The sequence below is a fragment of the Scyliorhinus canicula genome, chromosome 18, assembly GCF_902713615.1.
Source record: "Scyliorhinus canicula chromosome 18, sScyCan1.1, whole genome shotgun sequence".
NCBI classification, from domain to species: domain Eukaryota; kingdom Metazoa; phylum Chordata; class Chondrichthyes; order Carcharhiniformes; family Scyliorhinidae; genus Scyliorhinus; species Scyliorhinus canicula.
In genome coordinates, this window is record NC_052163.1 from 44,277,149 (window position 1) to 44,293,730 (window position 16,582).

The 16,582-nt window shown below is 46.1% G+C and overlaps 1 protein-coding gene across 1 annotated transcript in view; it reads left to right on the top strand.

Moving 5' to 3' along the window:
* tekt3 (tektin 3) overlaps positions 1–16,582 on the top strand; it is a 43,384-nt gene that overhangs the window by 7,432 nt on the left and 19,370 nt on the right. The window contains 1 exon segment of the mRNA XM_038777542.1: positions 3,508–3,651. Coding sequence (XP_038633470.1) covers positions 3,508–3,651 — 144 coding nt within the window.

The window sequence follows — 16,582 nt, forward strand, 5'->3', positions numbered from 1 at the left end:
GCTAAAAGGATAAAGAAAGACAAAGTTAAACAAACAAGATAGCAGAGATTAGAAAAAGCAGGGGTAAAGCAGAAAATCCTAGCAGATTATGTGGAAGATGTAGAGAAGAAGATAATCAGAGAGAGAAAATATGAAAACCTTAGTGAGATAGAAACCGGTAACAATAAAGAAAAAGTTACAGAAACCCCGAGTGAAAGCCAAGGAAATGTTACATACAGAAATGGTTACTGGAATTGTAAAAATTGTAAACACACCGAGGGTGAAATTTTCCCAGAAATCGGCAAAGGCTGATAGTGGGCGGAGAAATCGACCATGAAGCTACCAACAGCAACGGCAGCTTTCTCCGCCATATTGTGCAGGACCTGGGGGGGGAAGAAAATATCAAAGGGTGGGTCCCCACGACATATTGGTGGTGGGGTGGCCTCTGAATTTCACACCTCCACCAGCAACTTAGTAATTCGAGGATCGGGGAACTATTTTTAAAGGACACTCCAACACAAAGGAGTACACGCTGGAACCCTCTATCCCCACCCCACCCCACACCTGTCTCCAACTTCCTCACAGTGCTAGGGGCAGTGTGAGGGAAACTGACTGCATTCACCTGGGCTCCCCTGGGCAGGTGGGGAGGGGATCTGCTCACCAGGTGCATGGCTTGGGAAATCAATCAGATTTCTCGCCTTTCTGCTGCCACACCAATGTAGATGGATTTTCAGAAGGGGTGGGGGGTATAATTCAGGTGGAGGGGGCTGATAATTCTGTGTTAATGAATGCAAATTATATTCTCGATGATGAACATTGGGAAATGTGCCCTGTCACTGACAGGGGGAGGGGACAATTGCGTCATGCACTTACGTCGATGCCAAACGCGATTTGCTTGCTCTTGCGATATTTTCCGCTCCCGTCGCCAAACCTGCCCAGTGCAATCAGGAATGGAAAACCCCGGCTCTGAGCTCCTGAGAAAGAGGGAGAAAATTCACTGAACCCTGTAGAAATGAAGAAAGAATAAAGGGAGAAAGTAGAGAAACAACACTCCAAATGAGGAAACAATTACTGAAGCGAACAAGAGAGTCTATTGAAACCAGAAAGAGAAAATCTGAAAATCATCTACTGTCATTTGATTAGAACAGTTTTAGATAAATTTTAGGCAAAATGACAATGCATTTATGTCACATTTTCCACCATGATTAAAAAGGGAAAGGGGAATAATTTTTGGCTGGTCTGTTGGTTAGCTTGACACTGTCATTGCGATAAGATGTTTTGAAAATCTGGTAACATGATTTCAATAACACTGTTACGTGATGGAAAGGAGAAAATAAGAAGTTGCTGGAGCACGGTAGGCATGGGGGAAAATTCTTCTTGTGGAGCGGAAGGAGAGAACCTCTACTAAAATGGAAGAAAGGAAATGGAAGGAGATTAGTATGGAGTGATGTAAAGTAATCTGTTAGAGGTGTTTAGGTAAACCTTGTCATATAGAGAGACCTTCACTGGCATTGCTGATGAAGAGAGTTATGTGTCACAGGTTTGCACGTCTATAAAATAGTATGGGTAAAGTATCCTGATCCAGTATGTGGGAATACTGGTTTGCCTGTAAGGGTGTCTTACAGCTTTCCGCTCGTGACATCTATTTCTGGCTCATAACATGAACTACCAGGGGACATCAACCAGTTAGGACTCTTAACCACAATAAAGTTCCTAAACATCCTGTTGGTCTATTTTTATAGGGCATTACTTTTTAGTGTTGCATTAAGTGGTAACCATGGACACCACAAAGGAAGTGACAATTTAAATGATCTTAAATTGTGAAATATCTTGTTACCTCTGTCTTTTGTAGGTTGCGGCAGTCTTTAACCATAATAATATTAGCTTTTGCATAGTGATTACATTGACAACTCGCCTAAACACAATAATTTAATGAGATGAAGAGGTGATGGTAGAGATGGCCCATATAAATACAAACGTTGCTTTGACTGTCCTTTGATTACGCATGTCCTGATTTAGTGAACTCTTTCAGTTCATAGTTGGTTTTCAATGCAGCTTTGATATTATATTAAATGTATTTAGTTCCATCAGTTCCTAATGTGCGGGCCTTGAACATCTGAGAGAAACATGAAAGAAAACTTGCCAGATTCATCAAGGTCAGCAGCTGGGAAGGAGCCTTTTAAGGATAATAAGAATGATAATTCTTCCACTTAACTTTTCATAGTTGAAAATTGGTTTAGAGTTGTAAAATGGACATTGCACGCTAATAGCATACATATTCATGGGTAAATTAAATAAAGCTTTACATTATTCCACTCTTTGGTGTTTACCAACAAGGCATTTCATTTCAAACATAACTTCAGAATGAAATAGCCAATGTGATCAAATTAATATGATTGATTAGTAGTTTATGTGCTGATTACATATTGCTTTTCAAGGTTTATATTTCATGAACTGCCTCAAGAAGATTGGCATATCGTATTATTTTAATTAAGATTCTGTTCTCCCATTAGATTTTCAGCCTCACACAATTCCATAGCATATAACTGTGATTAAAAGGCCATCAACTGAGTTTTCCAACTAAAATGTAATTGGACTTTTTGCAGCATCTGAGTTATATGAATAATCAATGAGTGGAAAAGATGAAGGGGGAAGACAATTAAAAGAGACTTCCATTTAGTGAATTAAATCCCCATGTCTATCCTGTGTTGATTCATTGTGACACATGGAACAGAAATATTAAATATTAAGTTACAGACAACAAGATCATTTTCAGTCAGCTTTCTTATGTGTTAATTGTTTCAGTTAGGTCCCATCGAGAGTAATTTATTGACTGAACACTGACCCCAAGGGCAGGCCTTTTTGACCCTTTCCACCAGTGCTCCCGCTGAAAGCGACCCCCGAGGCAGGTTCCCCAGCGACAGGATGGGTGAGCCACACAAAATGCTTAAGGCATCAGTGGGACTGGAAGATGCTGCCAGCGACCTATGATAAGCCACGCTGGAAAACAGGTCATTGGGAGGGGTGGGCGGGGGCGGAATTTCCACCCAATTTATGAATCAAAAATGGATCTCTGGAAGGTTAACTCATGAAAGAGGAACTCCGTCTAAAATAACTGATCACATTGTTCCGATTAACTGTGAAGTAGGTTAATTCGTTCTAGATTCTAATAAGCATTGTGCACATCTACTGGTCAAATGTCACCATTGAAGCCCATACCACCTAAAACTATACGCAACTATTGCATATGATACAATAGAAAAGTAGGATAGTTCCACTCTTCATCAAAATAATCTCAGTAGGGTCGATGTTTGGCATGCGGATTGGGTCTTCGGTAATATTGTAGATTCAGAGTATTCTGATGAAAGATTATAGATCTGAAACATTAACTCTCTACACAGGTTCTGCCTAACCTGCTGAGCATTTCCAGCATTTTTTGTTTTTCCTTTCTGATTTCCAGCATCCACAGTATTTAGCTTGATTTCCAATCCTTGCAGCACTAAAAGACAAGATTATTCATTTTTGTAGATTGAACAGAGGCACTCAACATGAACTAGAACAGGATATTGGTGATAAAAACACAGCTTACAGAATTGATGGGAAGTGTCACCAGCTACGCAACACATCCGATGGCATCAGCTACTACAGAGGGGTGGATCGTGTGGATGCTACGTAAGCTATAAGAATATTGATTAGTTACTGAATCGTTACTTTTTCAAGTAAGGAATCATAGAATTTACAGTGCAGAAGGAGGCCATTCGGCCCATCGAGTCTGCACTGGCTCTTGGAAAGAGCACCCTACCCAAGCCCACCCCCACCCCCCCACCCCATCCCCATAACCCAGTAATCCCACCCAACACTAAGGACAATTTCAGACACTAAGGGCAATTGATCATGGCCAATCCACCTAACCCGCACATCTTTGGACTGTGGGAGGAAACCGGAGCACCTGGAGGAAACCCACGCACACACGGGGAGAACGTGCAGACTCCGCACAGACAGTGACCCAAGCCTGGAATCGAACCTGGGACCCATGAGCTGTGAAGCAATTGTGCTAACCACTATGCTACAGTGCTGCCCACGTTAATTCCTATTCGTGCAGAATCTTAAATATGAACATTTGTATTTTGTAACATTTTATGTAAATTATCTATGGTGTATAGATCATGACTGATATAAGATAAGGGAAAACACAATTTGGAATTTGCCAATTTTTAACTCATTATTGACTAGAGTAAAGTTGTGATCCTATCTCAGCTGGGTCACTGTCTGTGCGGAGTCTGCACGTCCTCCCCGTGTGTACGTGGGTTTCCTCCGGGTGCTCCGGTTTCCTCCCACAGTCCAAAGATGTGCGGGTTAGGTGGATTGGCCGGGCTAAAATTGCCCTTAGTGTCCTAAAAAATAAGGTTAATGGGGGTTGTTGGGTTACTGGTATAGGGTGGATATGTGGGCTTAGGTAGGGTGATCATTGCTCAACAGCATCGAGGGCCGAAGGGCCTGTTCTGTGCTGTACTGTTCTATCTATCTATCTATCTATCAATTTTATAATGCCTTCACAATCAAGGTAAGTCTCAGAGGGAATATCTGCATGAAAATATCTTCGAAAGAATAAAGACATGTATGACCATAGCTTCCTAACTTTCTTTCTCTTTTCTCTGTGGTTAGGTCCCATCTGCGGTGATTAATATGTTAATTTGAAATTATATACTTAATCATGTTGGGTAATTGTTATGGCAAGGCAGATGACAAGTGCAAGGCTTCCCAAATCCCAAAGACAAACATGAAACAAGCTGCCAGAATGATTTTACAATCTGTGTATTGTAAGGAAGTTTTCTGAAGACAAAAGTAACACTCAGACCAATCGTGATGATTTTATATTAAAATTATATTAAAGTTAAAGTTAAACATTTACTAAAAGAAAGAAAATTACACTTAAACCAGAAGAACACCGTTACACAGTTAACTGTAATTTTTAAACATTTCCAAAAATATCTTGGCTTTTTTGATGGCAACAGTCTTTATAGGTTTTCTGATTTATACAATTCCTGTAATTTTACCACGCAGTGCTCTGCAGCTTTAGGGTGTTCTCTAAGGGTGACAGCAAGCTAGTTTCACAGGTCGGGCTTTGGGCGCGATTCTCCGCTCCCCATGCCGGGTGGGAGAATCGCGGGAGGGCCGGGCGAATCACGACACGCCGCCCTGGAACCCCCCACGATTCTCCCACCCCCCCAAAAATAGATAGAATTATTTTCATAGAATTTACAGTGCAGAAGGAGGCCATTTGGCCCATCGAGTCTGCACCGGCTCTTGGAAAGAGCACCCTACCCCCTACCCAAGGTCAACACCTCCACCCTATCCCCATAACTCAGTAACCCCACCCAACACCAAGGGAAATTTTGGGCACTAAGGGCAATTTAACGTGGCCAATCCACCTAACTTGCACATCTTTGGACTGTGGGAGGAAACCGGAGCACCCGGAGGAAACCCACGCACACACGGGGAGGATGTGCAGACTCCGCACAGACAGTGACCCAAGCCAGAATCGAACCTGGGACACTGGAGCTGTGAAGCGATTGTGCTATCCACAATGCTACCGTGCTGCCGTTTTTCGATAGGCCACTCGGAGAATCGCCGCTCGCCGTTTTTCACCGCGACCGGCGATTCTCCGGCCCAGATGGTCCGAGCGGCCTGACGAACCCGACCGGTTCACGCTGACGGCAACCACACCTGGTCGCTGCCGTCGTGAACAGCGCGCGACTGGTAGGTGTGGGGCCTGTGGGGGGCGGAGGGAGGATTGAGCACCACGGGTGTGCTCATGGGATGACTGGCCTGCGATCGGTGCCCACCGATCGTCGGGCCGGCGTCGCTAAGAGACGCACTCTTTTCCCTCCGCCACCCCGCAAGATCGAGCCGCCATGTCTTGCGGGGGCAGCGGAGGGGAAGACGGCAACCGTGCATGCGCGGGTTGGAGCCGGCCAACCTGCGCATGCATGGCTGACGTCACTTAGGCGCCGCCGGCCACGTCATTCTCAGCACGCCGCTTTGACGCAAGCGTCAGTTTCCCGCAACGCAGCTCCTAGCCCCGCGGGGGAAGAGGGAGAATAGGGGGCGAGGAGCGGCCTCCGATGCCGGAGTGAAACACTCGAAAAACGCGACACGCCATTTTTGGGGGGTGGGAGAATCGCGGGGGGTGCCAGGGCGGCGTGTCGTGATTCGCCCGGCTCTCCCGCGATTCTCCCACCCGGTGTGGGGAGCGGAGAATCGCGCCCACAGTCTTCAATGTTTTCTTAATCTTTTTTCCATTTAATGTTACACTTTATTTTTCCACAATCCTATGGATGTTCTTTTTCCCTGAAGTGATCAACCTTTTCAAAAAATATTGCTACTATATTATAAATAAAATAAATTGACATACAACAGCCAACCAAGCCACTTCTTTTCTTTGCCTTATGTAAATACTTATTCAAGCTCTCCTGGGTCCTCTGTTCATCACCAAATCAAACCACATACCTTCACACCCTCGTTATTAACATTTGACCTTTGCAGTTAATCTGTTTCTAATTCAATTAAACCAGTCATATCCCCACAAACTTGTTTTCTATTATATGACAATGTGACAGCGATTATGTAAAAAATAAAGAATTCCGCCACCAGCGAATGGCACACTGCCGAGAAGCATGCTGCTGGGGGGCTGGATAATCCAGCCGTAAACACTTCTCTATGCATTTCATCCAGGCCTTGTTTTTCCCTCCAAACCTCAAGATGGAAAAATATCTCATTAGTCCAGGAGCTTAGTGATAAAAGTATCTGTTTCACACTAGATGGTAGCCACTACTCAGTGGTAGCCCTTTCCTTTCAGGGTCAGAATGTTGTGGGTTCAAGTTCCATTCTAGAAATTTGAGCACAGTATCTAGGCACTTTTGAGAGAATGCTATTCTGTCAGAGGTGCGATCTTCCATGTGAGATGTCTTGTCTATGTCCTTACGTTAAAAACTCCCAAGACAGTATTTTGAAGAAAAGCAGAGAGTTCTCCCCATATCTTGGCTGTCCTTCAAGAAACATGACTAGAACGTATTATTTATACATGCTCACATTGCTGTTTGCAAATTGGCTGTTGCATTTCGTATTTTATGACAGACTGTACTTCAGAAGCATTTTATTGGCTGTGAAGTGCTTTGAAACAGTCCGAGATTGTGAAAGGTGCTCTATGAATAAGAAAAACGTCATTATTCCCCAATATAATGAGATTCTTCATGAGTGTCGGATAGCCTAGGCAGAATAAAAAGGACAATAACCATTGTAGTCTGCAATGCTCAAACTCCTCCTCAGTCAAGATGAAAAAGAATCAGCGTTGACAATAGGGAGAGAGGAATAAAGGAAACAGAAAAGTGTAACTTTACATTGTAACTGATAAATTACTTACTCTTCATGATGGAACATTGTAATATTATTAAAATAATCTATCCAGAACACTGATAAATTAGGATTAGCTTTGATAGTAGAACTGTTATCCTTTTATTGGAGTACTTACTGTTGACTAAGTAACACCTTCCTTGGTTACAGATAACCTTTTCACGTACATGCACAAAATATTTTTAAACTTGTGAAGGTACAGTGAGGTCTACAATGTTATACAGCCTCCAAAACTCATCAGTCCCCAATAACAATGGCGTGACCTCTAATTCCACTGGTAAAGTTCACTGATAGAACAGTTGGAGAATTAACAGAAGTGCATGAATACATCATTGTGAAACAAGACATTTGCTGTTTTTGAAGGAAAACCGTTCATTTCTTGTGTTGGTTGGACCAAAGGTGGTTGCGCAATCAGTAGGATTATTTAAAATTGAATGGTTGAGCAAAATACTGGAGATTAACATTGAATCTTAATTGCTCCGAACTTTGGCCGTTTTGCTTGGTCTGTGGATCTTAAATGTGATCAGGTTTAGATGGCATACTTCATAAAAAATCTCTTGAAGAGAAATTGGGCACGGACATGCATAGGAAAAAAGAAATGGCAACGGCATTTCTCCTAACAAAGCAATGGGATAGACTTGTTCAGAGTTGTTGGATGAGTTTAGGAGGATAACGAACAAAGGCCAAGACTACATTCAAATTGAAGGTGACCATGTTTTATTCCGTTGAAATATGTAATTGATTTTCTTCATCAAAATGTTGTAATCTAAAACTGCCCCATTCAGAGCACCGCAGCAGTACAGTAAAAAGATTTTATAAAATCAGAGGAATTTATGACAAAGAAAGGGACTATCCAGTCCATCATACATAGCCGAATCCCACTTTCCAGCTCTTGGTCGATATCCTTGTAGGTAATGGCACTTAAATACATATCCAAATATGTACATTGTCATATAATAGAAAACAAATTTGTGGGGATATGACTGGTTTAATTGAATTAGAAACAGGTTAATTGCAAAGGTCAAATGTTAATAAATCCATGAAGGTTTCTGCCTCTGCCACCCGTTCAGACAGTAATTTCCAGACCTTGGTTGCTATTTGTGAGAAAAACAATTATTTTTAAACCAACAACATTAAGTCTATGGTTATTGAGCTCGAAACAGGTCTATCCTATCCACTTGACCTAGGCTGCCCACAATTTTATGCACCTCAATTAAATCTTCCCTCAGCCTCCTCTGCTGCAAAGAAAAAAACTCCACGATACCCAGATTTTTCTCACACCCCAAATTTTCCAGTCCTGACACCGTTCTTGTAACTCTCCTCTGCATCCTCTCTTAAGAAGGTTGTTACACTTGGGGGACGAAATTCACCGAAGTCCATCGTGACGCCCTTGACTGGCGGGCAAAAACGGCGCTGGTGACTCAGGCGTCGGGGCCCGCTTATCAGCCCGAAATCTCCCGTCCCGAAAGGGCCAGCAGCGGAGTGACGCTGTACGCATCAATTTCACCCGCTGCATAAGTGGCGCGCCGGTTGACGTCGGGCGACATCATCAACGACGCTCGACGTTGGGGGGGGGGGGGGGGGGTAGGGGTGGGGGGGGGGGGGGGGTAGGGGTGGTAGGGGGGTAGGGGTGGTGGGGGGGGTGGGGGTGGTAGGGGGGGGTAGGGGGTGGTGGGGTGGTAGGGGTGGTAGGGGGGTAGGGGTGGTGGGGGGTAGGGGTGGTGGGGGGTAGGGGTGGGGGGGGGTAGGTGTGGTAGGGGGGGGGTAGGGGTGGATAGGGGGGGGGGTGGGGGTAGGGGTGGTAGGGGGGTGGGTGGTGGGGGGTAGGGTGGTGGGGGGGTAGGGGTGGGTAGGGGTGGTGGGGGGTAGGGGTGGGTAGGGGGGTGGGGGTAGGGGTTGGGGGGGTAGGGGGGATATTGGGGGTGGGGGTAGGGGTGGCAGAGTCCGCAACCAACACGGTAGGAATAGATGTGAATGCCTTGTTTTTTTTTAAATGGCGAGTATATTGTGCTGCGTGCCTATCTGAGAGAGAGAGAGAGAAAAAGATTTGCTGCAAACTCTGGGTGATCTCATTTATTACCTATTACCTCCAAAATGTTTGAGACTTAATTATGCCATCTTGCAGAACCTTGGAGTTCCCCCCCCCCCCCCCCACCCCCCCCCCACCGCCCCCCCCCCCCCCCCCCCCCACCCCCCCCCCCCCCCCCCCCCCCCCCCCCCCCCCCCCCCCCCACCCCCCCCCACCCCCCGCACCCCCCCCCCCCCCCATTCCCCTCTCTCTCTCACAAACCCCCCCCCCAACCCACCGGCGCTCGAGGTAAGTGATTTATCTCTCCTCCACTCCCAAACCCCCCCCCCCCACCCCCCAACAAAACCCCTACCCCCCCCCCATACCCCTACCCCCCCCCACTAACCCACCCCCACCCCTACCCCACCCTACCTACCCCCTACCCTACCCACCCCACCCTACCCTACCCCTACCCTACCCCCACTTACCTCTACCCCCCTACCCTCTCCCCCCTACCCCCAGCACGCGATGTAAGTGATTTCACTCTCCCTTCACAACCCCCCCCCCCCCGGCACTCGATGTCGGTAACTGAACGGTGTCAACCATCGTCAATGCTTGACGCCGTTATAAACCAACTTTGATTTTCGCCTCCGTGACCCGTGGCCACGTCGGCGGGACTTCGGCCCATCCGAATAATATTAGAATAATTAAGCCTAAAAAAACAATGGCATCCCGCCGGCGCCAGCCGTTCTCCGAGGCGGGCGGCGGGATTTGAAGAACGCCATTTTATGGCGGGTGGGAGAATTTTGAACATGGCGGGAGCGGGAATATCGGCGCCCCCGGGCGATTCTCCAACCCTGCGTGGGGTTGGAGAATTTCGCCCCTGGCGTGAAATATGTGACCAAATGAAGCTAGTGGGACTAATTGGACAGCCCTTTCAAAGCTAGCAGAGATGTGAAGGGTTGAATTGTCTTCAATGCTGCAATGTTCTATGAGGCTACGATAAATATAAATTCTGCAGAGTCTGCTGTCTTGCTGCATCATGCTTGATAGTTCTTTAAATCAGTAACATCGACCTGGAGAATGTAGTGAATGGAAAAGGAACAGCCCTCATTGTTGGCCAAGTTCACGGTGGCTCAGATTTTTCATGAGCGGAAACTTTTGTCACCTTGCATCTGCTTTGGTGCACAGTTTCTCTGCCATGTATGGACAAGTCCAGCGACAGTGGGGCTCTTCAGCCAATCAGATTGAAGAATCTTCACTAGGCTATGCAGATTCTAAAACAGGAATATAAATTTGAATATTGAATTAATTGTGAAATTAGGTACAGAAAGCAAAATAAATTATTGGAAAGAAGGATGGTATTGATTTACATTGTTAACTTAGATGATCAAAATATATTTACATAATTGACATGGGCTGCAGCAGTTCAAGAAAGGGGCTGAACATCACCTCCTCAAAGACAATTAGGGATGGACAATAAATGCTGTCCTAGGCAATGATGCTTTTGCGCCATGAAATATTGCATTTTTAAAAATTGAGAAGTAGAGATCAAAGGACAGAAAACAAATGATAAAAATTAATAAATATCCGACACTAATTCCATTCTTGAGGACTCCACACTTAAAAATACATTTTCAGGGTAGAGAGGCTGCTAGCAAGTGATCAAGTCTTACTGTGACATTGAAAAATTACCCACATTTGAATGTTTAGAGGTAACTAGTGACCAATTATTGCAGCTTCACGCTCTTGTGTTGATTTCAATACCAAGTCTATTGGCAAGTTAGCAGTGTGCGAAGGCTTGTCGAGGAACAGCAAAAATCAGACAGAAATCTCTGAATATCCATGTTTAACTGTGCTAGTGAAAACCGCTGTGTTAACGGTAAGCACTGTTAACCTCAACATTATTCTTAGTGCAAAATCTGGGCCATTAATTCATCATTCATGATAAATTTTCTTTTCTTTTCATGTACCAAATGATCTGTTTGAGCTGCTCGCAGAAATATACTTTTCACTGTACCTCGGTACACGTGACAATAAACAAATGCAATCCAATCCAATCCAATTACCAATAAGATTTAAATGCTCATTTTATATTACAAATTATCTATGTAAACAAGCTGATATTAAACATATTGGGTGGAACCTTACCATATTTTTTCAAAGTGCCGCTTCCAGTGAGAAAACCAAAGAGAAGCCCTCCGACGCTGGTTTTGGGAAATCACACAGAATATTCAGCCTCTAGGGCAGCACGGTGGCCTAGTGGTTAGCACAACCGCCTCACGGCGCTGAGGTCCCAGGTTCGATCCCGGCTCTGGGTCACTGTCGTGTGGAGTTTGCACATTCTCCCCGTGTCTGCGTGGGTTTCGCCCCACAACCCAAAAATGTGCAGAGTAGGTGGATTGGCCACGCTAAATTGCCCCTTAAAAAATAATTGGGTAATCTAAATTTATAAAAAAAAAGAATATTCAGCCTCTAGAAATTAAAATTCCTCCCACATGCATCCAGCCATGTTCGCTGCAGTCATCACTGATTTACCACCCCGCTCCCCTATGGAACGCTCCACATAAATGCCTCACCAGCACACCCCAGCACTGGTTCCAGATCCAGTCGGGAAGATGGCTACCAGGAAGCCTGCAACTAGATTCTCAGAGGGAGCCCTGACCAAACTCATAGATGGTGTGCAGCAGAGATGGGATGTCCTATACCCACATTCCTATAGACATCCTTCCTGCCCGGGAGGCAGTGGTAGCCTTAGTGAGTGCTAGCTGACTACAGAACAAGATGGGACGACAGTGCCACAAGAAGATGAAGGCCTTCTTCATGCAGCAGGGTAAATCTATCTCCTCAAGTTTCCAACTCCAAGGTTATCTCTCAGTGAGCCACCACATTTGCTCCCAATACCAGTCATGCAGCCCTCTCCCCCACACTCCCACTCTCCATCTTCCTCCCAGTAACTAATCTCCTCACGTCTCCGCTCCCACTCAAGTCCCTCGTATCGCACCCTTAATCACCACCTGAACTGGCAGGACTTCCACCTACATTCTCCCCATCTGCCTCATTGCAGGAAAAACTCAAGCACAATAGGTGTGAGTGGGCACAGCCTACTGGAATCATGCCTGAGCATGATGTCTCACGCCCTTTGAGGGAAGAGTGATTGAGTTGGCTGGCGAGGAGAAGGACCACACTTGCATAGAGGGTGAAGTGGGGGCAGCAGACAAAATTGAGAACACTCAGGACACATATTCATAGTTCAAGCCTCACGTGAGTAAACATTGCCCCTTCAGGTATCCCCAATGATGCACAATTGCCATCTCCCTTCCTTTGGAGGTTAATCAGTCGACCAGCAGGGACCATCCTGGCACCCTCTGGACTCCACAGACCCAAGAAACGCTGAGGGAGACATCTCAGAGACCAGCATCGAGCAGGCATTATAGCTTTCACCCAAACCTTCCACCAGCGGAGATACTCACACCTCAGTGGCATTAACCTGTGGGCAGGTTTCTGGGCCAGTCACCGGTGAGCACCTCACAACTGATGATCGACAGCAAGCGGAGGCAGGGACGTCCCAGAGATCCGGCACTCACAGGGATGCTGGAGCCCAGGACTGCTGAGCCCCAGGCTGATAACAGGCACTGAGTACGATTGGCCCAGAGCTGCTGGAGCTGCAAAGGCAGAGTCGAGAACACCACGAATGGATAACAGAATCCCTGTCGGACTGCAAGGCTGACTGGAGGAGTCCCATTGCCTTCTGTCCGAGGAGATACTGCTGTCAGTCTGTCGCAACAAGACCAACACTGCAAAGGTGATGTCTACAGTGGGGATCTTGGCACAGTACGTGCAGTCCATGACAAGGGATGTCAGGTCCATGGTTCAACTAATGGCTTCATATCTGACGGCATGAGTTCCATGATGCAGGGCTTCAACTGCATGGTGAAGGCATGAGTGGGAACCCATGGGTCTCAGAGCTAGAAGACAGCAGGGCTTCCGGATCTCACTCCAGCTGCCCCTCCATCCCAGAGGACTCTGGGGTGTCCAACCCTTCTGACACCTCCCTCCCTGTGAGCAATACATCTCCAGCCCAGGATACCGAAGAGGGCCACACTGCAATAAAGGTCTCGCCCAAACGCGCCCAGGCTCTCACATCCAGGCTCCCCCAGGGATGCCTGGCAAGATGATCTCAGGCAACAGGGAGTGGAAGGCAGCAGGCCACCTCATCCTCAACTGTGGATCCTGGGGAAACTCCTAGATGTAGCAGGAAAGTGAAGAAGAGTAAAAATATGTGGCACCTAGTAGGTGAACTTGGGTACTAGTATAGATAAGTCACCATTGTAATATTGCTCTTGTATTAAACATTACTTTTTACACCCATGCAGACCCTTCACGCTGTCATTTCATGGTGCCATTCTCTGTGAACCCTTATGCAAATTTGGTGCTTCATCTCTGTGGAGTGTGAGAATGGCAGCGTTATGCCTCTCCCATTTCCAATCCTGACGCGCAGCAAAGATATACCGCTGCTGGCATGCTCCCCTCCCTGATATCCCAACCGATGGAAGGTTGAAAGGTAACACCCCTCCCCCCCCCCACAGCTTCCTGCCACTCCCCCCTTCATTCCCTTGCCTTGGTCGTCCCCAAACCAAGATGCTATGATGCCCCTCATCCTTCGCCCGATGTTGGCCCTCGCCATTGCCCAAGGCCTTCCTTACTCCTGTTCCATGTATTGAGCCTTGCTGCCCTCCTCAATCTCCTCTTCATCCGAGGAGATGTGTTGCTCCTCCACCTCCTCCTGGTCCAGATGCTCTCCCTGCTGCAGTGCCAGGTTATACAGAGGTCAGTGGACCACAATAATGCAGGACACCATCTGGGGGCTGTATTGGAGGCCGACCCCACCCTGACAAGTCCAGGTATCGGAACTGCATCTTGAGCAGTCCAATCGCCTGCTCAACCAGCGCACTCATTGATTCATGAGCCTCATAATGAGTCTCAGCAGGTGTTTGTAGTTTCTGCACTGGTGACATCAGCCTAGTAGGTCAACCTCACCCTCATTCCTCCAGCTCACAAGAGCTGCAGATTAAACAATCCATATACTGTAACAGCCTTCTATTCTGACACTAATCCCTGACAGTCAAACCTTCATAACCAGTGGTCTTGTTCTTTCATGCAGTTTCCCCCTTTGTCTCACATAGCTGCCTGAGCGTGGGGTTCAAATCTCACATCAGTCACCCTCCCTACATTGAGAAGGTATTCAAGTCTCCTGAGGCATGGGAGCACCCCTCTTCTTGAGTTCCCCACTCTACCCTTGCAGCCTGGCCTCTCATGCGTCTCCACCCAAGAACCTTACATTTAACCCAGGCCTAATCCTCCGTAATCCCCTCCTCCCTACCGCTTTCTAGCTCCCACTCTGGACACAAAGCCAGCAAGGATGGTATGGGAAGCATTGGCTTCATGCCAGCTGTCAGATCCTTTAAGCGAAGGGGCTCCCCAACTGGAAGGGAAAGTAAGGCCTGAAAGAGGCCCCTCCCTTGAGGTGGTGTAACATCAATATTCAGTGAGGGAGAAAGTCCTGGAGTGAGTGCTTGCTAATGACATACTAATGTATTAAAATGAGGTTCCCGGGCTACCGCGATTTCTTTCATGTTACCTCGACAAGGGGAGGTGGAAAATTAGAAATTACGTTCTCGCCAGAGAGATTCCCGTTTTCCGATTCTCTTCAGATTTTGCACGCACTTTGGCGATTCCGTGCACAGCTAAGGCAGGCTCAAAATCGGCCCCAACATCTTGGAATATCAATGGCCAACTAAGATCAACGCAGTTTCCTAGCCACTCATATTACATAAATATCTGTTACAGTAGTTGAATAAAACATTGAAAAAAATAAAATTCCTATGCACATGTCGTTTTTTTCTTTTCAAATAATTACTGTCCCTAATTTATGAATAAAGCATTGAAATATATCATCAAAAAGCCTTGATAATATTCATTTAAATGGTATAGTACCTCAATAAAGCTTATCTGTTTAGACCTTTTAGCCAATCAATGTGTTAATCATTATTTACAGGCATTTTTATTCGAGTGTGAAAACAGATGAGTAACTAATTGAACAGTATTTCAAAATCGTTTTCATCTTATCAGGCACTAGCGTCAAGCACATTTGGTAGCCAATGTCATAAAAGCTTTTGTTTGTTTGTGATCAGGTTTAATGATTTAACTTTGACCTTGATGCTTATGACCTAATAGCACAATATCATCTTTAGCAGCAAATGATGGCCCCGATATTTCCTGGGCGACGAGGAGGCTGTGGGTGAGGACTAAATTACCTGGAAAACCTGGCTTGACTGGAATGAGCATTGGGGTGGGGGGAGGTGGGGGGGGGGGGGGGGAGTAAGGGATGTCCTGCTGATAATAACGACACACCTTTTTTTGCATTTTTCACTGTAGCCACCTCGGAAGGGGAGCGCCAAAATTGAGAGGGTGGCAGGAGAGAGGCTGGAGATCAGTGCTGGGGAAGGGGTGTTGAAGATTGAGAATAGGGAGGAAGGCCAGAAATCAGGGGTGGGCTAGGCCTGCAGTGTTCTTGGGGCCAGGAGTGGAGGACTCTGCTCCTCCTGGTCCACATGGAGTACATACCTTGAAGCTTGAGGAGGTGGGAACGGTTAATCTGACAAGAATCCAGCAGCTCAGTCTCTGCTCACTTTCTGTTAATTGAAGTTGCGGCTCTAATGATGATGTCAGACCTTGTCATTTGAGGGACCTCGGTCAGGTCCTGAAATTTGCACTTTAAAATTTGAAGAGGTGAAAAGGCGTCAGGTTGCTTGATCCTGATATTTTAACTCCACGATCGTCTCCTACTTGTCGGGATGGTTATAGTCGAGGGCTGTCCCTCTGAACGATGGGTAAGCTGCTTCGAATGAAGAAGCATGTTCTAATCATGAACAATGAAGTGAAAACAATTGTAATGCTGAATGGGCTGAGCATTTCAAAGTAAAATCGCAATACATTTTGGCATATCGCAGCCATTCATTAACAAGTTTTTTTGTGCTATATGTTAATATGTCTAATAATATTCAAGAAATTAGATAAATATACTTTCAGTCACCCGTAAAAACCTTGCCTGTTTTTACAGTACTCTAATCGCAATCTATTTTTTATTCCATAAATATTTTTTTGCCAAACCTGTTACGA